The sequence below is a fragment of the Castor canadensis genome, chromosome 2 (assembly GCF_047511655.1).
Source record: "Castor canadensis chromosome 2, mCasCan1.hap1v2, whole genome shotgun sequence".
Classification (NCBI taxonomy): domain Eukaryota; kingdom Metazoa; phylum Chordata; class Mammalia; order Rodentia; family Castoridae; genus Castor; species Castor canadensis.
This window is the reverse complement of record NC_133387.1, coordinates 131762539-131786293: the sequence shown is the minus strand read 5'-3', so window position 1 is coordinate 131786293 and position 23755 is coordinate 131762539. Positions and strand designations below refer to the sequence as shown.

The 23755-nt window shown below is 44.0% G+C and overlaps 2 protein-coding genes and 1 non-coding gene across 4 annotated transcripts; 1 reads left to right on the top strand and 2 right to left on the bottom strand.

Annotated features, from left to right (window-relative positions):
• Window positions 1-3419: 3419 nt before the first annotated feature.
• Rpusd2 (RNA pseudouridine synthase domain containing 2) lies at window positions 3420-7164 on the bottom strand. The gene is made up of 3 exons (XM_020176315.2): window positions 6525-7164; window positions 5033-5329; window positions 3420-4350 (listed from the first exon to the last, which is right to left on the bottom strand). Exons 1-3 carry the CDS (start codon window positions 7149-7151, stop codon window positions 3628-3630), a joined length of 1647 nt encoding a protein of 548 aa, XP_020031904.2. The 5' UTR covers window positions 7152-7164; the 3' UTR covers window positions 3420-3627.
• Window positions 7165-10773: 3609 nt separating this feature from the next.
• On the bottom strand, window positions 10774-10846 carry Trnag-acc (transfer RNA glycine (anticodon ACC)). The gene has a single exon. It is a non-coding gene; the product is annotated as a tRNA-Gly (tRNA).
• Window positions 10847-12894: 2048 nt separating this feature from the next.
• On the top strand, window positions 12895-23498 carry Ccdc32 (coiled-coil domain containing 32). 2 transcript variants are annotated; one of them, XM_020176317.2, is made up of 4 exons: window positions 12895-13005; window positions 16026-16276; window positions 19518-19674; window positions 22624-23498. In XM_020176317.2, exons 2-4 carry the CDS (start codon window positions 16033-16035, stop codon window positions 22760-22762), a joined length of 540 nt encoding a protein of 179 aa, XP_020031906.1. In that variant the 5' UTR covers window positions 12895-13005; window positions 16026-16032; the 3' UTR covers window positions 22763-23498. The 2 variants fall into 2 exon arrangements, with proteins under 2 accessions (XP_020031906.1, XP_020031905.1); XM_020176316.2 differs by having other exon boundaries at window positions 12901-13005; window positions 16021-16276.
• Window positions 23499-23755: the final 257 nt, after the last annotated feature.

Sequence of the window (23755 nt, the reverse complement as noted above, 5' to 3'; positions counted from 1 at the left end):
TAGTCACACAATGGAACACAATGCCACTATAAAGAAAAAAATGTCTGTGTATGGGGTGTACAGTGGTAGAGCAAGTGCTTAGCATGCACAGTCCCTGGGTTCAATCCATAAAACATACACACAAAAAAAGGTGTCTTAGAGAAAACCAAGTTGCAGAGATTATGGGATTTTATTTTTTTAAAAACATATGGGCTGGCAGAGTGGCTTAAGTGATAAGAGCAAGTGGTTGCCTAGCAACTGTGAAGCCCGTAGTTCAAACCCAGTACCACCAGAAAAATAAAAAAATCCCCAAATTTTTGCATCTATGGATAGAAAAGCCAGGAAGGAGACCACTTAATTTTTAATAAAGTTTTTAAGTTATTTTTTAATACTTCTAGAGTATCAGAAGAGGAGGGGACTATAATAAGAGTTAAATTCTAAAAAATGGTTATTTTAAAATTTTTTATCATTACTATTTTTTTTTTTTTTGGCAGTACTGGGGTTTGAACTCAAGGTTTCCTGCTTACAAAGCAGGCATTCTATTACTTGAACCATACCTCCAGTCCACTTTGCTCTGGTTATTTTGGAGATGGGTGTCTCAAGAACTATTTGCCCTTTTTTTGTTGTTGTTTGTTTGTTTATTTTGGGCAATATTGGGTTTTAAATCAGGGCCTTGAACTTGCTAGGCAGGTTCTCTACCACTTAAGCCACAACCCCAGCTCATTTTGCTTTAGGTATTTTTCAAATAGTCTCATGTTTATACCTGGGCTGGGCTGGACTGCCATCCTCCTATTTACACTTCCCCCATAGTTAGGATGACAACATACCACCATGCCCAGCTTTTTATTGGTTGAGATGGAGGTCTCACTAACTTTTTTGCTCAGACTGGCCTCAACACACAACTCCACTCTCAGACTACTAAGTAGCTAGGATTACAGGTGTGAGCCAATATGCCCAGCTAAGGATACCATTTTATAAAGAGAAAAGACATATGAGAACAGCCAGCTGTTAACCATAGGAAAGATCAACTGCATTCAACCTGAGCTCCTTAGGGGCAGTACATTTTTCACAGGGTCTACATAAATATCCTACTATCTAGCACAGCATGTGACTACCTCAGAGACCAGTTACTCAGCTAGAATGTGCTAGGTGGAAGAACCCATGCGACGACCACACACACACACACACACACACACACACACACACACACACACATACACACACAGTTTTAGTTAGGTGTCTGCAGACCAGTGAGGGTGCATCGTAGTGGATTTTTAACTCATTTTACATAGAAAAGCAATGGTGTGCAACAGAACATTATGCAGTGACAGAAATGTTCTATATCTGTGTTGTTCAATATATGGTAGCTACTGAACTGGGCAGCTCTGAATGCTGAAAATGTGGCTGGTGCAACAGAACTGCATTTTACATTTCATTTAATTTTAATTAAATTTAACTAGCCACATGTGGCTTCTAGTAGACATAGCAGCTTTAAAGAATAGATTGAAATATGCAGACATTTTCTTCAGAAAAATAGATATATACACAAAGTTTTGCATACAATTTCAAGAGATGGAGGACCTTTTCAAGCCCATCCATGTGTCCCTACATCAATAACTTTTGAAATGGACTAAAATAAGAATAGGATATATTGAAAATATCCTGATATATAGAACAGAAAAGATGGAAAATTGGCAAATGTTAATGCTCCCTTTCAGAACCTTGGAAGGAACCCTGGTAGGTAGAGGCAGCCTCTACCTCCCTTCATCACACAGAACATGTTAATAATTGTTAACGGGTTTTTCCCATATTGCCCTGTACACCCAGACTGTATTCTCCATGGGCAAGAGTAGGATCATCTATCTTTTTGTTTTATTTGCATTTATTTTGTGTTTAATATGTTCTCATCCTACACATTTTTGTTTTTTCAGGCTTTTTCCCCCTAGGATCTTTTTCTTCTGTGCAACCTCCTCTCTGGTTCAGGAGCAATTTCTTCATTTCAGTAAGGATCATCTCAGTGTGACAGGGAATCCACATATGGGCTAGTGCAGCCATGAGTTCTCCAAGCATGGCAGTGCTGGATGAGAGATTTACCTCATTCACCTCTATATACCGAGCCTAGTATAAACCTAGTACATAGTTGCACTCAAATATCTGCTGAATGAATGAGTTTGAATATCTGATTTTTTCCAGTCCTTGAGCCTAGAGCTCCTGAGTTACAGAGGGTCTCCACGTAAGGGAAGTTAGCTGGTTCATGGGATAGAGATAAGGTTTCTGTGAAGTAGAACAGATAGATATTCAGCTTTTTTTCTTTTTTTTGTGGTACTGGGGTTTGAACTTAGGACTTACATGATTGCTAAGCAGGCTCTCTTACTACTTGAGTCTCTCCTTCAGCCTAAGCAGATACTCAGACCCATGAGAATCCTGCATCACCTGAGCTCTTGTTATGCCTTGCAGTTTAGAATATCTTGTGATATACAAGCCATGCAAAGGCCTCAACAGTCAGTTGACAATGACAATGACTGGGAGTTAATGGCCAAATATTCCTAAAACCATTCTCTTTGGGTGTCTCCTCTGTCTTATCTTTGGAATATACCTTTATTTCTGGAAAGGAGATAATAATATATTTGCTCATGTTGCCTCTCTACCTGGAGTTCTGCCTCTACCTTGGCAAATTCTAACTCACTGTTAAATGCCTCTTTCTCTGAGAAATCTGGGGCAACACTTCCAGACAGAATCGTATTGTATTTCCACCAGTCCCCTTTGTATTCTATACATCTCAACATGTGTGCTCTGCTATGAAGGAGCCAGGCATTCATGTGTGTATTCCAGCATTAAAAAATATTGGCATATAGATGAATCTTGTAAACATTTGCTAAGTCAAACACAGACACAAAAGCTCACATATTGTATGATTCCATTTATATGAAATATCCAGAATAGACAAACTCATAAAGACAGATGGTAGATTGTTACCAAGGGCTAGGGAGAAGTGAATAGGGAATGACTGCTTAATAGGCAGCGGTTTCCTTTTTGGGTGAAGAAAATGCTTTGAAACTATATGATGATGATTGTCCAACACTGTGAATATACCAAATGTCTTTAAATTGCACATCTTAAAAGTGGTTAATTTTATGGTATGTGACTTTTACCTCAAATAAAAACAAAAAAGCTGTGTATGGTGGTATATGCTTGCAATTCTAGCATTCAGAAGGTGGTAGCAGGAAGATCAAGAGTTTGAGGCCAGCCTGGGATACATAGGGAGTTCAAGACCAACCTAAGCTACAAAGTAAGACCCTGTCTCAGTAAAACCAAGGGCTGCAGATGTAGCTCAGTGGTAGAATGCTTTTCTAGCACTGCAAGGCCCTGGATTTGATCCCCAGCATCATAAAAATAATAAACATAATAAGAAACAGTAAGAAAAATCAGACACATAGGTGTTAAAAAAAAAGAGATATATTTACAAACCAGAAAATTCCCAAATTCTAGCTGGAGGGAAAAGGAAGGAGGTAGCAAGTATGAGCAGGTCTCCTTAGAGCCCAACCTCACTTTTATAGAAACCCTGAGTACTAGCTCCTGGGTCAGCCCCTGGGCCATGGTCCATCCCTGCCCCAACCAAAGAAGCAATCCCTCCACTGGCCACAGTCCTCAGTCTTCTTGCCAGTCTTCCTGGGCCCAGGCAGGCATGGGTGAAACATACTCAAAGTCTGGCCCCTTGTAGCGGAAGGCATGCAGGAACATTATGAGGTCCTGTGGCAAGGGATCCTGTCGCACCAGCCGGCACTCTGCACAGAGTGGGTCTGTCTCTTGATTCATACCATGTGTTTCAGCTGCCATACCAGGTGTGCCCAGATGCTGAGAGGCTGCCTCATGCACTCCATCCATCTTCTGGGGAGCTGTAGCCAACTCTTCCAGGCTATCGTTGGCTGACTCCGAGGAGGTGGCTGTCGAGTCTGTGAGTCCTGTGGACAGGTCACCCTCACAGAGATCTAGCACATCCAAGCTCTGTTTGGCCTGGTGCTCTGCAACCAAATCCCGGAGCAGTTCCTCATCTGTCTTGGGAATGTGGCCACCCCGGCCTCGGGAGGGACCCCAGGCAACAGAATTGTAGATGGGGTCATTGAGAATGGGGTGGCCTAGGAATTGGAGGTGGACTCGGATCTGGTGGGTACGGCCTGTGAGTGGCTGGCACCGTACCACACTGGAGTGGCCATTGTAGCTCAGCCTCTGGAACACTGTCTCACAGGGCTTGCCCCGGGGATCCACACGGCATACTCCCACCTTGTAAGACACCACTAAGATGGGTTCCTTGCAGGTCATCTCTGTGGCAGGGAACTCCCCTTCAACCCGGCACACATATTCCTTCTCCAGCTGCACAGGAGAAAAGGGAGAAAATCAGCACAGAGCCTGTACTCATGGAGTCCAAACTCCAGACAGAGTGAAAACTACACCAGTATCAGAAAGAAGATTCAAACCCTAGTGCCACCACTTTCCAGTTTCATGATCCTGGGTGCATTACTTAAATCCCCTTCACTCACCTAGAACATGTGAGATTAGAAAGACACTTACCCCACAGGGTTGTTCTGAGCATTCAGTGAATAAGGCTCTGAAGTGCTTGGTACTAAATAAGCTAGCTTTCACTCAAGAAATGCACTCAATAAATGTATTATGATCCAGGTTCAGAATTCCAAGTTTCAAGACCATGATCTCTACCTGTAAGCTCTTCTACTCAAACCTCTTCCAACTTTATCTAGAACCTTCCCACCAAGCAGGCTCTCCTCAGAACCTTAAAAACCTTCATCATCCTGTCAGCACTCTAGAACTTCAAAACAGCATACTACCAAGTGAGGCAGTTTATGTCATATCTAAAGATCTTTGGAAATATCCAGGATAACCTGTTCTTGGCATAGTTAGGCACTTAGCTTCCTGAAAGTAGGAAGCTAGGCCAGAAAAACATCAAGGCCCACTTTAGTTCTAGAATTCCATGATACTGTTCTGACACAGAGGCTCATGAGCCCAGGAAGTGACGTGGAAATGACAAAGCCTGGCTCACCTGCCGGTCCCGAACCTGCTCATGAATCCTCTCAGAGACCACAGCTGTCTTGGCAAACATGAGTACCCCTGAGGTCAGGCGGTCAAGCCGATGTAATGGGTGTAGCTCCTTCAGCTGGTGCTCCTTGCCTAGGATGAAGATGACCGTGTTGTGTCGGAAGCGGCCACAGGGGTGAACAGGAATGGAGGAAGGCTTGTCTACAACCACCACATCTTCGTTCTCAGCCAGCAGGCGAATAGGCTCTGCTGTGACTGGTGGCTCATGCCTGTGCACTGTGTTCCGCAAGAAATCATTGTCCTGTCAAAAACATCGATAACCAGTCAGCTGGGGCCAGCAGCTTCACAGGCAGCCTTCCTTGCTCTTTTGACGTGGAAGAACAGTCACAGAACCTCTTTAAGCAGAAAACACAGTGTGACCTCATTTTATAAAAATACAGACATACAGAGGAAAACAGCACACAATGAAAAAGTATACAACAATGTTAATGGTTATCTCTGGGTGGTGAGATTATGGGTATTTTCTAGGTTTGCTTGGTTGCTTATTCTTTACAGTAAAGTTGATTTTAAAAGTAAAATTGGGGCCTTGTACTTGGTAGGTAAGCACTGAACTACTTGAGCCACACTGCCAGCCCATACGTTTTTGTTTAATAAACTCCACCAATCATCACTTATAACCTTGAGCAATACCATGCAGTACTTCCAGAGGTCTGAGTTCTACACGTAGATTTGCCACAGGCTTACTACATGCTGTTGGGCAAGCTTCTCTGGGTCTCAGTTTCCTTCCGGTTAGACCACACCTGTGGTTTTCAAGAGATGGGAGAGAAGATCCCCAAATTCAAGCCAGTGTTTTTGACACAGGTTCTGGTCTCTCTTAGATGTGACAGAATCTTAAAGAAGGGGTCAAAGCACCTGGCCAGACAGTTTGAATCCCTATTCCTGACACCTAGTAATTTTATTACCTATCAGGCTGTGTGATTAATACTTTAAGTAGTAGTTATAAGAACACAGGCTTTGGAAGTGGTACTGTTGCCTACCAGCACGGTTTGCCTTATTTTAGTTTTCTTGCAAATAAAATGGGACGGCAATACCTCCTCCACAAGGTTGTCACTAGAATTAAACATTAAAGTACATACGATGCTTAATTTTGTGCCCCCCACACGGTAAGAATACATATGATAACCCCTATTATTATTATTATTTGTACAGAGAGGACGCAAGGTAGAAAATACGTAATGCCCTTGCCACAAGATAGTACATAGAAAGGAACGAGGGAATTTCAACTTCTGACCCTTGGAAACCTAGGATAAATAGGCAGAGTTCTGCAGCACGGAAAGGCCTGCGGAGACGAGGAGCGGGCACTGAAAGAGCTGCAAGTGAGACTGGGATCGCTTCTGAATTTCCATAATTTTACTTCAGCACCTATGCACTACGAAGTCTCATAAAACCCTGCCTCCCTTCCTCGCCCGCTCGTGGCCTGCCCCTTCGGACTCCACCTTGAGCACGATGCTGAGGTCTCGTACTGGCTTTTCGTTGAGGTGCAGGCGGCCTGCCCGGACCGCGGCCTCGTAGTAGGCCAGCGGCTGTGCTCGGAACTCGGTGCTGAAGACGTGCAGCAAGCTGTGGCCCACCCAGCGGCCTTTACAGTAGGTCCGGAAGTCAAAGTAATAGGGCCGCACCTTGCGCAGGCCGCCCTCGAAGTAGTAGCTGGTCTCTGCGAAATGCTCGTCGCCAAAGCTGACCCCAGTGCGCCTTTTCTTTGGGGGCGGCACCACGCGCTCCCCGGCTGCACCCCGCCGCTTCTTACGTTTGCCCGGGTCGGCAGCTGGCGCTGAAGCCGGCTCTCCGCTCTCCGGGGCTGCATCCCCACTTCCCACGGCCGGCTCCGCTCCGCGGCCTGTCGGCTCCGGGGGCCCCGGGAGCGACTCATCCTTCGCGTCGCTCCCAGCATCTCCGTTTTGCTGCACCAGCGTCCTCAGCCCGCCTCCTGACTCCTCTCCGGTAGACAGTGTTCCCGCCATCGGCCCCCTACAGCCACCCCAAGTCTTGGCAAAGCTGAAGGGCCGCAGAACCAAGCGCCACTGCACAAGGAAGCCGAGCCATCCGCGGCCGCCCAGCCACATGACAGCGCGGCCGCTCCAGGGTCGCGATCTGATGGCGTCACTAGGTTCCAGCCAATCTGCGAGACTCAGCGCCGGGGCGGGGCCCGCGCGGAGTGAATGAATGAGTGAGCCGCTGGAACTGAGATAAATGACTTGACTGGTGGCCAGTGGAGAGCTGAGGCTGTCTCACCAAAAGCGACCTCACGCCAACGTCCTTCTAGTAGGGAGAGACCACGTTAACTCATGAAGGAAATCTTCAGGCGTGCTCTGTGTAAAAGACATAGCAGGAGATGATCATATACGGTCCATGTACAAGTGTGCAAAGTTCCTTGGGTCTGGAGAAACGCTTGAAAGGAGTTTATTTAAAACAAAATAAAACAAAAACAACAAAAAATTTCAACAAACATGAAAGTTGCTAATCTCTGTGGATATACTAAAATCCACTTTACTGTGTATTTGATTTACTTTTTATTGATTGATTAATTTTGCGGTGTTAGGGATATTAGAGCCTCAAGAACTCTACCACTGAGCTACACCTCCTAACCCTATTGTATACACTAAAAGGGTGATTATTATAGTATATGACATATCTCAATAGCCATCTGTGTATTACACACACACACCCCAGAAACAATGTTTTTCACACCCTCCACAGCATGAAAAGGATTAGAGATTTCCCATTTGCCTTCTATATACTCCGATCCAAATCCACTTGCACAGTAAAACTGCAAATGGGGGCTGAAGGTGTGGCTCAAATGGTACAGTGTGGAAAACCCTGGGTTCAGTCCCCAGTACTGCAAAACAGAACAATCCACCAACCAAAAATCAAGCACAACAACAAAGCACTTTGCCAGGGTTCTTAAATGCAAAATGATGAAATCTACTCTGACTAACTTCATCAGAGAGATAATTATGGAAAGGGTATTAGTGCCACAAAGAAACACATAGGCACTTGGATGTTAATTGGCTTTCCCTGAGTAGTTTCCCAGTATATGATAAATAAACAATATCCATCAGCCAAGCCTGGGCCATAGGTCTGAGTCTTCACTTTCAGGGTGGCTGGAGATAGAAGAATATGACCCTCTTCGGTTCTAGAGTGGGATTCCTTCAAATACATAGGTATTTGGATGCTCATGTACAAAAAAGGGACAAATGTCTATTCTAATTCAACAGATAGCATTAGCCTTACATATGCTTTTACGATATAAAATGCTATTGTTGATTTAGGACATGCTTACCATATGCTTTAGCTTTCTGTAGAGGAGTAGGGAAGAATGCTACATTGCTCTGCAAATTATCAGTCTCCCCAAACTAACTAAAGGATTGCAGCTGTCACTCTTACTTCAGAGTACCCTGAGGTATCCTCAGAACTGTAAGTATAGGTTCTATAGGTATTCTCAGATCCTATAGAACTCTTTATTCTAAAAAGCCAGATTTCTGTTCCTTCCTCAAAATAAGAAGTCAAATTTTCCATTGATTGTGGGTGCATTAGAACAAAACAGCTTCAAAGGTAATACACCACTGTCGTGGGAGTTTGCTAGCTGAGACATGGGACTCTTGAGGCAATTAGCAGGAAGCAACGTTTTATTGTGCCAGCACAGACTCAGCGGACTCATGTCCAAAGGCTGAGCCCTGAGAACAAAGGGGTCTTACCTTATGTACCCTTGCAAGCAGATTACAGAAGCAAAAAGCAAAGTCTAATCCATAGATGGCTATATTTACTTTATTGGCTACTTTACCCTAGTGCTATGTGACTTTCCCCTCCCTGGTGCAACGTGACCTTCCTCATGTTCAGATTTCTCAGGTTTTATCTCTCTGCTATGCCGTCCCTACCTCCCTGCTACTTTCTCAGGACTCAGGCCTAGTCTGTTTTCTTCTGATCCTCCTCTCTGCTGCACTACTTCTCAAATGAATCATCTTATTAAGAAATTTACAATGAAGATACATCTTATCCAAAAGAAAAGTATTTTTTTTCTGGCAGTACTGGGGTTTGAGCTCAGGGCTTCATGCTAAGCAAGCACTCTATCACTTGAGCCAAATCTCCAACCCAGAAAATTATTCTTAACTAGTCTTTCTACTTCATAGAGTTTGTAGGGTTCAGTCAACTTCATCATAGGCATCTTGAGTCATAATCACCATGATTGCCCTTGACCTCTGTTGGTTTTCCCCACATCACTTTCCTGTATACAATAAATAAACAAAACCATTAGACATGTGGAACTTTACTCCTGAACACTGGCACCATCAATGCCAGGTATGTGCCTGATGTTCTTGATATTAGCTTAAGATAAACTAGTTAAACCTTGAATTCACTTTTGTCCCAACCATAATATAAGCCTCCCTTCTTCTGACCCAAATTGCAGGGGTCCACTGGTCTTGCTGCCAGCCAGAACCATGCTCTGTCAGTAAGTCCCCAATAGTCTGTCTCCCTCTTTCTTTCTTCAGTCTCACAGTTCCTTGGGGCTAGTTCTCATAAATCAGAACCAGGTTGTTCCAGGATAGTGTTGGAGAATTAAATAAATTCATTCCAATAAAACACTTAGAGTAGTGCTTAGCAAAACTATGGAGAAAGAAAACAAAAAAACTTACTCCCTTTCCTTCTGACGTACTGAATGAGAATCTGCACTCACCCTGATTTGTAGGTGATTTGTCTGCACGTCAAGGCTTGAGAAGCACTAACATAGACCATGTTGAGGAAGCATTTGTTGTACTCTGTGGACATCCAGCCTCTTCTGAACACCTTTTCACATTACATTACTGCCTCTGATAGTTAACCTTAATTGTCAACTTGATTGATTTGAGAGACACCTAGAAGATTAATCAAGCACTCTTCTGTGAGAGCGTTTGTAAAGAGGATTGACAGATAAGACAGCAATTGAGGGAGAATGACCTGACCTGTATGTGGACAGGACCAACCAATATCCCTGGAGCCCAGATAGGATAAAACTGGGAAAAGGAGGAAGTGCAAGTGCCACCTTTCCTGGGTGATGTGTCTGTTGCTACTACCATTGGCTATGGACATCAGACTCCAGCTTCTTTATTCTAGTGACTCTCCAGGGATCTTTCAGGCCTTCAGCCTGCGACTGGGACTGCCTCATTGGTTCCCCTTGTTCTGAGGCTTACAGCTTCTTGGACTGAGCAGCTACCAGGTTCTCTGGCTCAATGACTGCATGCAGTCAGGAATTGTTGGACTGCCCAGCCTCCAATCATGTAAATCAACCTGAAAAATCCCCATTTATAATTACATCTACTGGTTCTGTTCCTGTAGAGAACCCTGATTAATACACTGGTGTTCCCTGCCTCCTTTGCTGCTTGGGCATAGGCATTTGACCCGGCCTCCATCCATCTAAAGCACACAGGAGTAAAAGCAGACACAGTGTAGAGCCATATCTAGAAAAAAAGTGTCTAGATCTGGGGGGAGGTCCTCAATGGGGGAGTTTCCTGTGTCCAGTGCACAGGCAACAATGCCAGCTATAATGTCTATGTTCGTGACAGTGGGGTGTTTCCTGGTCAATCTTAAGCGTGATTTGTTCACTTTGAGAGTCTGTGAACTACTTAACATACCACAACTACTTAATATACTACAGTCTTCTGCTATACAATAGGGTCAGGGTTAGCCATACGTGGCTATTTAAATTTATTTAGGTGGCACTGGGGTTTGAACTCAGGACCTCATGCTTGGTAGGCAGGTGCTCTACCACTTGAGCCATTCCACCAGTCCTTTTTGTGTTGGTTTTTTTCCAAGATAGGGTCTTGCAAACTATTTGCCTAGGGCAGGCTTTGAACCACCATTCTCCTAACCTCTGCCTCCTGAGTGGCTAGGATTACGGTTGTGAGCCACCGGCACCAGGCTAGCTACTTACATTTAAATTAACTACAATAGTATTTAAAGTTCAATTCCTCAGTTACACTGTCACATTTTAAGTCCTCAAGAGTTGTATGAAGCTAGTGGTTATCTTGCTGGACAGCTTAGATTCAGAACATTTTGAGCATCATAGAAGGATCTAGCAGACAGAGCTGCTTTAATTAATACTTTTACTTTCTGTTTAAACTGGCTGGCATTAGTTCTGTGGTTTGAATTTACTATCATGAGGATTTAAGAATTTTTTTAAAAATACTTGAGCCACTCCACCAGCCCTTTTTTTTGTGATGGGTTTTTTGGAGATAGGGTCTCACAAACTATTTGTCCCAGCTGTCTTTGAACCAGGACCCTCCTGATCTCTGTCTTCTGAGTAGTTAGGATTACAGATGTGAGCCACTGGCGCCTGGCTAGATTTAAGTATTTTTAAAGAGCAATGGGAAACTGTGAAATCATTTTTCCTGGGGGGGGGGATGAGAGAAAGAGAGAAAGAGAGAGGAAAAGGAGGAGAAGAGAGAGAAGAATAGGAGGAGGAGGAGGAGTACCTTGTTGTGCTGTTGCGGGAGTTTTCTAGCTGAGATACGGGACTCTTGAGGCAATTAGCAGGAAGCAACGTTTTATTGTGCCAGCACAGACTCAGCGGACTCATGTCCAAAGGCTGAGTCCTGAGAACAAAAGGGTCTTACCTTATATATCCTTGCAAGCAGATTTCAGAAGCAAAAAGCAAGGTCTAATCCATAGATGGTTATATTTCATTTTATTGGCTACTTTACCCTAGTGCTATGTGACTCTCCCCTCCCTGGTGCTACATGACTTTCCTCATGTTCAGATTTCTCAGGTTTTATCTCTGCTATGCCATCCTTACCTCCCTGCTACTTTCTCAGGACTCAGGCCTAGTCTGTTTTCTTCTGATCTTCCTCCCTGCTACAGTGCTACTTGTAGATGGTGGTTGGTTGTTACTATCATAGCTACATCGATAGGGTTTGACACATCTAGAGACAATGTCTCAGTCAAGTTACTTCTACTGATGGTTGGCTGATGTCTTTCATCACGTGTTTTTTGGGGGAGACAGAAACATCCCTGGAAATTGGGGACAGGGAAGGGTTGTAACTCAATGAACATGTTGGTATTCCTTGGAGGTTATCCAAGAACATCTTTTAAAAAGTGTCTCTGATATACATTTTATTTCATATACTGTGGCCACATTCCCTTCACATACTCTGTAACTCTGATGTGATTTGTGATCTTGTCTGCCTCCTTGGCATCCCCCTCCCACACAACACTAGAAGAATCTCAGACTCACACTGTCTTACATGTCTGGAATCCATGCTTACAATGCATAGAACACAACAGGAGCTTGGTGTCTTTTCACTAAATGAACTCACTGATGGGGCATGGGTCTCCCGTGACACTAAGGAAAGAAGTCACTGATGCGCTAACTTGGGTAGTAAACACCCAGGGAACTGACTGGGAAGTAATTGATATATGATGTACTGTCTCCAATTTCTAATAATCTATCTGTTTGGGAAATATACTGAAAACAGTCCAAGCAGGGTTGGGTGGAAAGGGCTACCCAGAGCCAGGAAGCTTTAATAACCATCTAGGTTTCAAGAAGGGCTTTAGAGGTCAGGAAGATCTCCGGGGACCAAGAAAAGTCAAAGGTCTTGAAAACTGGGCTTCCCTATCCGAGCAAGGGATGGGCAGGTGGAGAGCTGGAACCCCTGGATAGCCAAGGAATCAACCCCATCCCCTGGAGCGGAGAGTGTAAGGCTCAGAGGACACGCTTCCACCGTTTCACGGCAACCATAGTCCCGCCCACCGCTTCTCCGCCCTCTACTCCTTGCGTCCTCAGGAGTGATAGCTGACCAATCAACGTGCATAACGTCACTAGGTCGGACAGTGATTGGAGAACTCTCGGCTCCGTCACCCGGAGACTCCACTCCTCCCCGCTTCTTCCTGACTGCCGGCGACAGACCTGAAGCCGGTCGTTTGCGTGCTGCTGGGCAGGAGATTGCGGTAGGTGAGGGGTGCCGGGGTGCCCAGTGTTTTGTGTTCTTTGCTCTGGCCTAACCCCGGAACACCACAGAGGGTGTCAATTACATGATTCTTCCTGCCCATCCAGTTCTTGAGGCCCGAGTGACTGAGGCCTGGGGTCTGGACATAGGGTTTCCTGCCCGGTTCTGGACGCCCTGGGAGCAGGGCACCCGGGACTCCGGTGAGAGCGAAGTTTGCGGTTAGGTGTGTTCGGAGGACTTCAGATGGGGGTTCGTCAGCCGCCCAGGGACTCCGTGACAGCCTGTCCCTCCTACTTCGGGCCCTTGCCCTGGCTGAACTCTGTCTCCTGGACTGTTTTCCTGATCTCTAAAGCTCCTCTTGAAAGGTGTCTACCGATCCTATAAACCTGGGAGATTATGAAAGCCCCCGGGCTCGGGGCAGAGCCCTTCCCATCTGACCCTGATGTCCCTGCATGGGCTGCTTTCAGTATATTTCCCAGAGAGCATTGGTACTGGGTAAAAATAAGGATATTGGAGCAGTACGCCACATTGTCAGTAGCTGTTCTGAGCCTCAGTCTCTCTTCCTCGTCGCAGTCCATCCTCCTTCTCCTCCTCTCTGGCTTTAGTGGAAATGGGGCGAAGTTATGGGAAAAATGAATCAAGCATCCTCAATATTGGTGTCTGCCTCCTTGAGTAGCCAGGAGTACGGGTGTGAGCCACCAGCATCCAGCTCTGGTACTGGTTTTGGGTTTAAATCATTGTGTGATCTGCTGAGTGTTTCCCCTGACCTTAATTTTGTGAAAATCTACCCCCAAGGTAAAAGGTATGGTGGTACTCCTCCCAACCCCAAAAGAACACCTTGAATGTTCAGGATGTACAGAGCTCTGTACTCTAAAATTACTCAAGTAACTGGCAACTGCATGGAGTATGCTACATTATTATCACAAAAATTACTGTTGTACACATGAATACTGCTCACCAAAAACCAGAGCTTACTTCATGTTTTCTCCACGGCAGTGGTGACACCAAGAGTGTCCTGGTAATGACAATGATAATAATTATAATAATGTGATAAGAAATAAAGCCTGGAGAAGAAAACAAAATAAAATGACATAAATGCAGCCACATGTCCTTATACTATGACAGTACTCTCTGACAGACGCTTCACGGAGCAGTACTTCTCTGTCTTCACGTGTGTAGGACTGTACAAGGCCGTCAGTCTGTGCCCTGTTGAAGACAGAGTTTAATTGGCTGTAGACCAGTGGTATTTTGGAGATCTTTGGAGAAAAGTATAGCTAGTTGTGCACACTAGAAGCATCCTGGAAATTCTTTTTAAAAATTGCTTTTATAATACACATAAAGAATACAGAGGGGAGGAAAAAGGGAGCACATTTTAACTAAAAGAGCTGACAATTTTATTTTCACATTTCACAATCAAATGCAAACTGTACTTTTTGGCCCCACTTGTTCCCTCCAAAACTGTTCTCTTGATAAGAAGGGGAGCAAGTCTTCCTTATTATCGTGTTGGAAAACACCCAGCATCACAGCACGGTGAGCCCCTGGTGAAGCAGAACACATAACATAAAACCGATGCACAGAGGCCTGCCTTGTGTCCTTATCTGTCTTGAGCCTGCCTTTTATCCTTATCTGTCTGGTCGAGTCATTCCTGATTGAGTGAGCACCATCATGGGACGAGCACATCTCACCCTGGAGGCCCAGGCATCGTTGGCTTGTGGTCTTCCAGGGGGCTGCTGACATCATACCAGGGCAGGGAGGACCCAGGAGACTGGGGGATGGGGCGGTCATTGCCCCTGCAAGAGGAGGAGCAGAGAAAGGCCCTCAGGACTATCCTTGTTGAAATGTGGCCATTGCTCTGTCAGTCAGGCAGTGTCCTCATGGATGCAGTCAAGGGTGAGGTATGTGTCACAGCAGGCACAATAAAACTTAGGCGCATTGCTCTTCAGGCCACTGCACTCTGTTCTGGAAATTTTTTTTTTTTGTGGTACCACAATTTGAACTCAGGGCCTTCATCTTGAGCTACTTCACCAGCCTTTTTATGTGATGGTTTTTTTCAAGTTAGGGTCTGGTGAACTATTTGCCCGGGGTGGCTTCGAACTGCAATCCTCCTGATCTCTGCCCCTGAGTTGCTAGGATTATAGGTGTGAGGCATCGGCGCCTGGCTTGTCCTAGAAATTCTTGTGGGAGTAAAATTTACCATGTCAGCCACCCACTCTCCTGTGTACTGTTCAGCCCCATTTATGTTCTTGTGCAACTGTAGCCTCCATCCATCTCCAGAACATTCTCTTCTTCCCAAATGGAAGCTCTGAACCCAGTAAATAGCAACCCCCCCATTCTCTCCCTCCACTCAAGTCCCTGGTGAGCACCGATCTATATTCTGTCTATCAATTTGACTGGTTTCTCATATAATGGTATCAAGAAATGCTTGTTCTTTTGTGTCTGGGCTTGTAGAAATTCCATTTCCAAAAACCCACTTCATGAAAACAACTTGAGTGCTGAGCCAGAAAAGGAACCCAATTGCCTGTAGGAGTTGAACCTGATAGAAAAGATTTTTAACTTTTGTTAAAAACTTTTTTTTTTAATGCGACTGGGTTTAAACTCGGGTCTTTGCATTTGTCAGGTAGGTGCTCTACCACTTGAGCCACGCCTCCAGTCCTGTTGCTTTTAGTTATTTTTTCAGATAGGGTCTCATGCATTTGCCCAGGCCAGTGTAGGCATCAGTTCTCCTACCTATACTTTCCACATAGCTGAGATTACAGATATACACCATCATGCTTGGCTTATTAATTGAGATAGGATCTTGTTAACTTTTTACTTGAGTTGGCTTCAAACCATGATCCTCCCGACATCCACCTGTCAAGTAACTGAGATTATAGACATGTACTACTGTGTGCAGCCTAAAAGAAACTTCTTTAAAGCCTATTACATTTCTTGAATGGGTAAACAAACTTGTGAATTCCACACACTTATCCTGTGTCCTTACAGCTTGTGTTTACTGACTTGAACTCCTGTTTTCCAGCTCAGATTCCAGATGAAAATGTTTGAGAGTATAGACTCTACAGCCTCAAGATCCGGCCAGGATCTCTGGGCTGACATCTGCTCCTGTCTGCCAAACCCCACCCAAGAAGATGCTGCAAACAGTGCCTTCTCGGACTCCTTTGTGGATTGTCACCCTGCAGGTGAAGGCCAGAGGAGGGCCGCAGACTTTGCTGTGGAGCCAGCTTTAAAGCCCTGGGCTCCCTTGCAAGACTCAGAAGTGTATTTAGCATCTCTAGGTAAGTTAAATAGCTCATTCTGTCTCATATTCTGGGTTTTGAAATTTGGGCCTTGTGCTTGCTTGGCAAGCTCTCTACCCCTTGAGCCATGCCTTAGACTTTTTTTTTGCTTTAGGTATTTTTCAAATAGGGTCTTGCATTTATGCCCTGGCCAGCCTGGTTCTCCTATTATGCTTCCCATGTGGCTGGGATGACAGGTACATGCCACCATGCCTAGCTTTTGTTGGTTGCAAACTTATTGTCCAGGCTGGCCTTGAACCTCTGTCTTCCCCATCTCTGCTTCCAGAGGAGGTGGGAGTACAGAAGTGAGCCACAGTGCCCAGCCTGCTTTCTTGCTCTCTCTTTTTCTTTTTTTTTTTGGTGAGACTGGGGTGTGAACTCAGGGCCTTCTGCTTGCTAGGCAAGCAGTCTACCACTTGAGCCACTCCACCAGCCCTCACCAACCCTGTTTTTTTTTTGTGATGGTTTTTTTGAAGACAGGGTCTCACAAACTGTTTTGCTCAGGCTGACTTTGAACCGTGATCCTCCTGATATCTGTCTCCTGAGGAGCTAGGATTACAGGCGTGAGCTATCAGCGCCCAGCTACAAAAACAGTTTTAAGAGAAGTGCAAGTAAAGGTGGGGCTTCTTCCCAATAGTTTGAGAGACCCCCATCCTCAATTCAAACCCCAGTCCCACCAAAAAAACAAAACAAAGCAAAGCAAAATAAAAAAAACCTGTTTGTGTCACCTTGTGCTTTTCATCTTTTGATCTAAATTCTGTTTTATTCTTGGCATTCTATAGAACACTCTTGGTTGCTATTGGTGGCCCATTTGAGTTCAAATAACTCAAAAGAGTTAAATTTTATGCAATCATGATAGAAAAACTCATGGCCCCAAAGCTACTTGGGGATTTCTGATAGTAGAATTTGAAAAGTGTTATATTCAATACCTTAATTAAATTTTAGCATATTCGTAAAAGATTTATTCTGCCTCCTGTTAGCCTTTTTTTTTTGGTGGTCCTGGAGTTTGAACTCAGGTCCTCACACTTGCTAAGCCAGCACCCTACCACTTGAGCCACTCTGCCAGCCCAATAGCTATTTTTTCTTTTGGTTTGTTTTTAATATTTCCTGAACACATTTTTATTTATTATTATTATTATTTTGGGGGGTACTGGGTTTTGAATTCAGAGCTTCATCCTTGCTAGGCAAGTGCTCTACCACTTGAGTCACTCTGCCAGTCCTATTTTATGTTGGATATTCTCGAGATAGGTCTGGCTTCCACCCTCTTGATATCTGCCTTCTGAGTAGCCAGGATTACAGGTGTGAGCCACTGGCACCCAGCCTGAACACATTTTTACTGCCTGTTATATGGCCATGGTGTAAGTTTCTAGAAAATCTCTAACACAGGAAAGAGACTAAGAGTGTTCCTTGTGAGAGGAAAGAGATTGCCGGTCTTTGGAATTGTGTTATCTATCTATCTATCTATCAGTCCTGGGAATTGAACCAGGCCTAAAACACCCGAAGAAAGTGTTGTACCATAAAGCCTTGTCCCCAGCCCTTTTGAATTTATTTCTAAACTAATACATAAAGACATAAAAAGTGTACATACTGATGAGGCACTGTGTACTGTTTCAGTACATATATACATTCTGTAACATTTAAAACAGAATAGACGTACCTGTTTCCTCAAACATTTTTCATTTCCTTATGGTGAAAACTTTCAAAATACTTTCTTATGGTCCCCTTTTAGTGTTGAACATTCATGACACCCATCCATGTGTCACAAGACCAAACCTGGAAATTATTATTTGAGGAAGGAAAAGCAATTCAGCTGTACCACTGAGCCACACCTCCATCCTTCTGGAGGAAGGAGCTTTTGAAGAAGAACAGAAAGAAGAGTCAAAGAGAACTTATAGGATTGCTAAAAAATCTCTTGGGAAAACAAAAGGAATTTCATTAATGACATACTGGAAGAAAAAAGAATGAGAAAAACAGAGTTGGAATGGCGGAGAATGACAAAGATGAGGGATTAGTGTAAAATTTGTCAGAAAGCCACCAAAGGTAGTATAGTAATGCTCACAGTCATGGCGAGGGGGTTGAAAGTCCTGTTTGTGGCAGATAGACCATCTGCTTAATGGTGATAAGGAGGCTGAGGAAGGAAGATCCAGTATCTGAGGCCAGCCTGTGCTACATAGCTAGACCCTGTCTCAAAGAAAGTGTCTATTGCTATTGGTTCTGAGTTTGATGTCTGTTCTTCCCTAACCAAAAAAACCACTTACCCATGCACAGTCATGCATTGCTTAACAGCAGGAATATGTTCCGAGAGGTGTGTCAGGTGATCTCATCATTGTGTGAACATTGTAGCATGTATTTACTCAGACTCAAACAGCCATGACCTCACTTGACCATCAACAGGAAACCACCATGGTGTATGTGGTCCATCCTTGACCACAACATTGGGCATCATGTGGCTCATGACTATATTATAGTTGAAGACAAGACCAGCTGGTAAATGGTGACGGCCTTTCCTGCACCTTTCTATAGGGGAGAGCCATTCAACAATTATACTTAAAATTCAAAGAAGATTAACTGAACCTCTATCATCAGGAAGCCATGTGGACCACTTTCAAAGGGATTGCAGGATGTTTACTTGTATTAGATTCCAAAATCCAGGTCACAAATCGAGCAACTTTTTTTAAATGTTAGGAGATTCTTTTTCTTTAATCAAAAATTTAATCACACATGGAGATCTTAAAGGTCTCTTATTACTCGTTCTCATGAAGTCAGTTCTAGAGTCTAATGAACCATTGGCTCTCTCATCATTCTCTCTAGTTCTTTCTCATGAGGTTTGGAAAGCACTTCATGTTACCATAACAGGAAAAAAAAAACGTTTACTCCTCAGAGACATTATTTTCAAGGAGCTGAAAAAAGACGATAGTGTACACATGTCAAGCCAAGAAAACAAGCATTCCTTAGAGAGATACCTGCTGGCTTCTGTAATCTCAAAGCAAGCATGCCATTGATTGATTTATGAAAACCTATGGCTTTTCCTTTTTCTGAGACTAAATATTTTTTTTTGATATAACAGGATGGGGACATTGTGAAGGAAAAAGAAGTATGTTCAGCCTCCTTTGCAAGTGAGGGAATAAGGGTGTGTTCATCAGTGAGAGAATTGTTCAACTGATATTTTACATTTGAAATTTAGTTAATATTTAATTTCATCCTCACTTTTATTGTTAAGCTCTGTATCTTTTCTCTTTAGAGAAGAAACTAAGAAGAATCAAAGGATTAAATGAGGAAGTGACTTCCAAGGACATGCTACGAACTCTGGCCCAAGCCAAGAAGGAATGCTGGGACCGATTCCTCCAGGAGAAGTTGGCATCAGATTTCTTTGTGGATGGACTTGATTCTGATGAGAGGTAATTTGTCCCCATCCAGTTCCTGTGACAGTCTGTTTCCCTGCAAGCAGAATTTTAAATCTTGGTAAGAAATTATTCAAAATAAAAATTGGTAGGGGAACCTACCATTTTAATAAGCACAATTTTATGTTTTTACATATCAGTTAAAAAAGAAATTTAATTGAATTTTTTTTAAAGAAATCAGCTAGCAGAGTGGCTCAAGTAATAGGCACCTGCCTAACAAGCATAAGGCCCTGAGTGCAAACCCCAGTACCACAAAAAGGAAAAAAAAAAAAAATGGTGGGAGTAGTGAAGTGAAAACCAGAATTTTAACAAAAGATCTTAGCAGGGGACTGGAGTTGTGGCTCAAGTGTAGAGCACCTGCTTTACAAGAGTGAAGGCCTGAGTTCAAACTCCAGTCCCACCAAAAAGGAAAAAGGTCTTAGGGGATATAATTTCACCTAAGCTTACAACACATCATTAACCTTCACTTTGAGAATTCATCATGTCAAATGAAAATGCTACTGGTGAAATCAAGGACAATATATGAATAAAACTTCACAGTTAGCTAGGCATGTTGGCTCATGACTGTAATCTCAGTCACTCAGAAGGCAGAGACTTGGAAAATTATACTTTGAGGCCAGCCTAGGCAAAAAGTTCACAAGACCCTGATCTTGACCAGTAAAAAGCTGGGCACAATGGCATGCAGCTGTCTTCCCATCTAGGAGGAGGGTCTCAGTCCAGGCCAGCCCAGGCATAAATGAGAGACCCTATCTCAATGACCAAAGGAAAAAGGGCTGGGGGCATGACTTATGAGGTAGAGCACCTGAGGCCTGTATTAAAATCCCACCACCACCAAAAAACAAAACAAAAAACAACTTCATTGTTACATTTAACTTTTAAATTTGCAAAGTGCTTTCATTTACATTTTCACAAATATTGCTGCATCATACCCTATTTTCTTCAGAATTCAATGTAGCATCTTATGGTCAGGCCAACTACCCTGTCAGGCTTCAGAAAATGATACAGATTCTACCCTTTTCTATCTCTAAAGGTTCAACATAAATGAGCCTTAAGCTGTCCCAAAGATAGGTGATTTGAAGATGCAGACTCCTGACCCACTAATAATTTGTATTTGCTTGTAGCCTCTCTCCTCATGAATATTCCTCTCTGCTCTAGTTCTTTTATTGGTGGGACTGGCATTTGAACTCAGGACTTCACACTTGCAAAGCAGGTGCTCTGCCACTTGACCCACAACTCTGATCTATTTTGCTCTGATTATTTTGGAAATTGGGTCTCATGAACTACTTGCCTGGGGCTGGCCTCAAACTATGATCCTCGTGATCTCAGCCTCCCAAGTAGCTAGGATTGCAGGTGTGAGCCACGGCCTGTGGCTTTCCACTTCAGTTCTGAGAAGACAAAACTTTCTCCTGCACAATTGGTCAGTAGGAATTCTCTTTCTCTGAAATAAATTGGCATGTTTCTGTGTACTTATCCATGACTAAAACACAGCGCTTTTTCCATTTTCTATAGAAATAATTTGAACAACTCTTTGGGGAGGGTGGTGCATGATTAAATGTCCCATTACATCCTGTTCTCCCCAGCTGCTTGCTCTGACCGCTGACACTTGCAGTTGTTTCCCAGGCCCACACCTGTGGGAACGCTTCTTTCTCTCATTGCTCAGAACAGCAATGAGACCAGGAAACAGTAGCCATGCGTTTGTGTTTCAACTTCAAAGTTTATATTATGAACAGAACATTTTCAGGGAGCTGGCGAAGGTCAGGTAGGTGACCCTCTTCCTACCATGCTTTTGGCAAGGAAGTTATAAGCTGAGAAATCCAACTGTCTGGGCTGAAGGTATGGCTCAAGTGGTTGAGTACCTGCCTAGGAAACTCAAGGCCCTGAGTTCAAACCCCAGGCCCACCAAAAAAACAAAACACCTGTACACTTTGCATATGCTCCTGGGGAAAAGATGTAAGATATAAATTCTTGTTAAATAAAATGTTTAAAAAAAAAAAAAGTCCAACTGTCTAAAACGTAATTCCCCCTCCACTGACTGATATCTAAAGTCTGTTGTTATGACTTTGCGCTGTTACAGAGCATAGAATGAAGTTTAAATTATTCTACTTTACCATGAATGTCTAATAGCTGTAAGGTATACTTAAGTATAGTGTGTGGGAGAGGGGACCACCATGAGCCCAACAGTCACATTTCCCCACTGTAGGGGTTGGGGATTTAGCTCAGTGGAAGGGCGCTTGAATTCGGTCCCCAGCACCGAGAAAAAAAAAAAGAGAAAAGACAAAAAAACCCCAAAAAACAAGGCAACTGCACATTTCCCCACTCTACACAAGCAAGCAAAAAGCCCTCTGGCATAGTGGCTATTCCCTTATTTTTGCTTCCCCACCTCCCCAGTGGACATTCCTTGGTGGGAACATTTGGTACTTAGATGTTTCTATCTTGGGGACTTCCTATGGAACGAAATAAGCAAACAAGCCCCCCCCACACAAAAAACCAACCCCAAAACCTGTCTTTCCCATAAATATGTGCTATATGTGTAACTGAGCCTCTCCAGTATGAGAGGCAGGCTTCTGATCAGGCTGCTGCCTCACTAGTAATTTGGTACTTAGTTGAGTGTTTCTCGACAGTTCCCCTCCTCTTTGGTTTTGAGGAAGAAAAGACAGGACTGAGGCATAAGCTCTTGACTGTCCTCATCAGGCCTTCTGAGGCATGTGTGAAGGAGGCCTGGTGCTGCTTTAGCAAAAGTGCCCACTAGGGGGTAAATTATGCCACGGAGCTGCCAGGATGCACAGCTGTCAAGAAGTGTAGCGCTTCTCCCCATGTTAGCCGAGAAGAACAATTGTAGGGAGAAATTGGTGGGAGGGAAGGCAGTATTTGAACAACGAAGCTAATCATTAAGCAATGAATCAGCAAGGTCTCATACAGACACCCTTGCCTTCTGCTCTTTCCTAGCACCTTGGAACATTTCAAGAGGTGGCTCCAGCCAGATAAAGTTGCCATCAGTACAGAGGAGGTCCAGTGTCTGATCCCTCCAGACTCACACGTGGAGAAGCCAGCAGCTGGGGATAAGGCACCAGCAGCAGAACAATAAATTATATGCACATACACAGAGCAGCTGTCTGGGTCCAGAGGGAACAGTGAAGAGGTTGGCAGCAGTGGAAGGAAGCAAGAAGAAACCCAGGGAGGGAAATGCCTGAACTTCCACTCCACAGAGCAAACAGCTGCAGGACCCTGAGGGCTCACTTGGGGCTGGCATCTGTGACCGTCTTGGATGAAATGTCTGACCCAGTATGTGCTGGATCCAAATACTGGTTTCATCTGCATGTCACAGCTTGACTAAGCTGTGGTGCCGAGGCCAGAGGTCTGCTAAGATCGAGTGAAGAACAGAATGTAGAAGAGCTTGGAGACACTGTGCCCTTGTGTATATGTATAAGTTAAGCAAGCCATATTTTTTTTGGTCTCTTCTGGGTATTTGTACTTGTGTCTCAGACATTCCCTTGCTAAATTCTCAGGGGTGAGTGGAGCCTAGGAGAGTGATGTTGGCCTCCTTGAATCCAAGCCTACATGGGGCTCCTCTCACAGGTCCATAGTAAATAGAGGGACTCTGGAGAAATGGGCTTTTCCTTTGGCTGATTTGTTCCTTGTGGAGAAAATGGGCAAAAGAAGTGTGAAAATGTGGGTGTTTATATCTCAGTAGATATGTTTTTTATTTCATGCATGACTCTCCCTCAACTTTCTCCTGTACCAGGTTCCAAATTAGACTTGTAAATATGGTTCAGTGTTTGACACTACTGAATAGCTCCAAACTTGTTCCTTGTGGTAGCTTCCTTGGCTGAGCCTGCACTTTTCTTCTTGTTTGTTGTGTTCTTATTCATTTAAACATTTAAAGTATGGTATGTGTTGTCCATATAAAACTTTTCTCAGAATAACTACGTTTCTCAGTGGAAGAGCACTTGCTTGGTATGCACAAGGCTCTGGGTTTAATCCCCAACAGAAGGAAGGAAGGAAGGAATAGAGGGAGGGAAGAAGGAAGAGAGGGAGGGAGGAGAAGGGAGAATAACTGTGTGTGTGGTATGATGCTGTT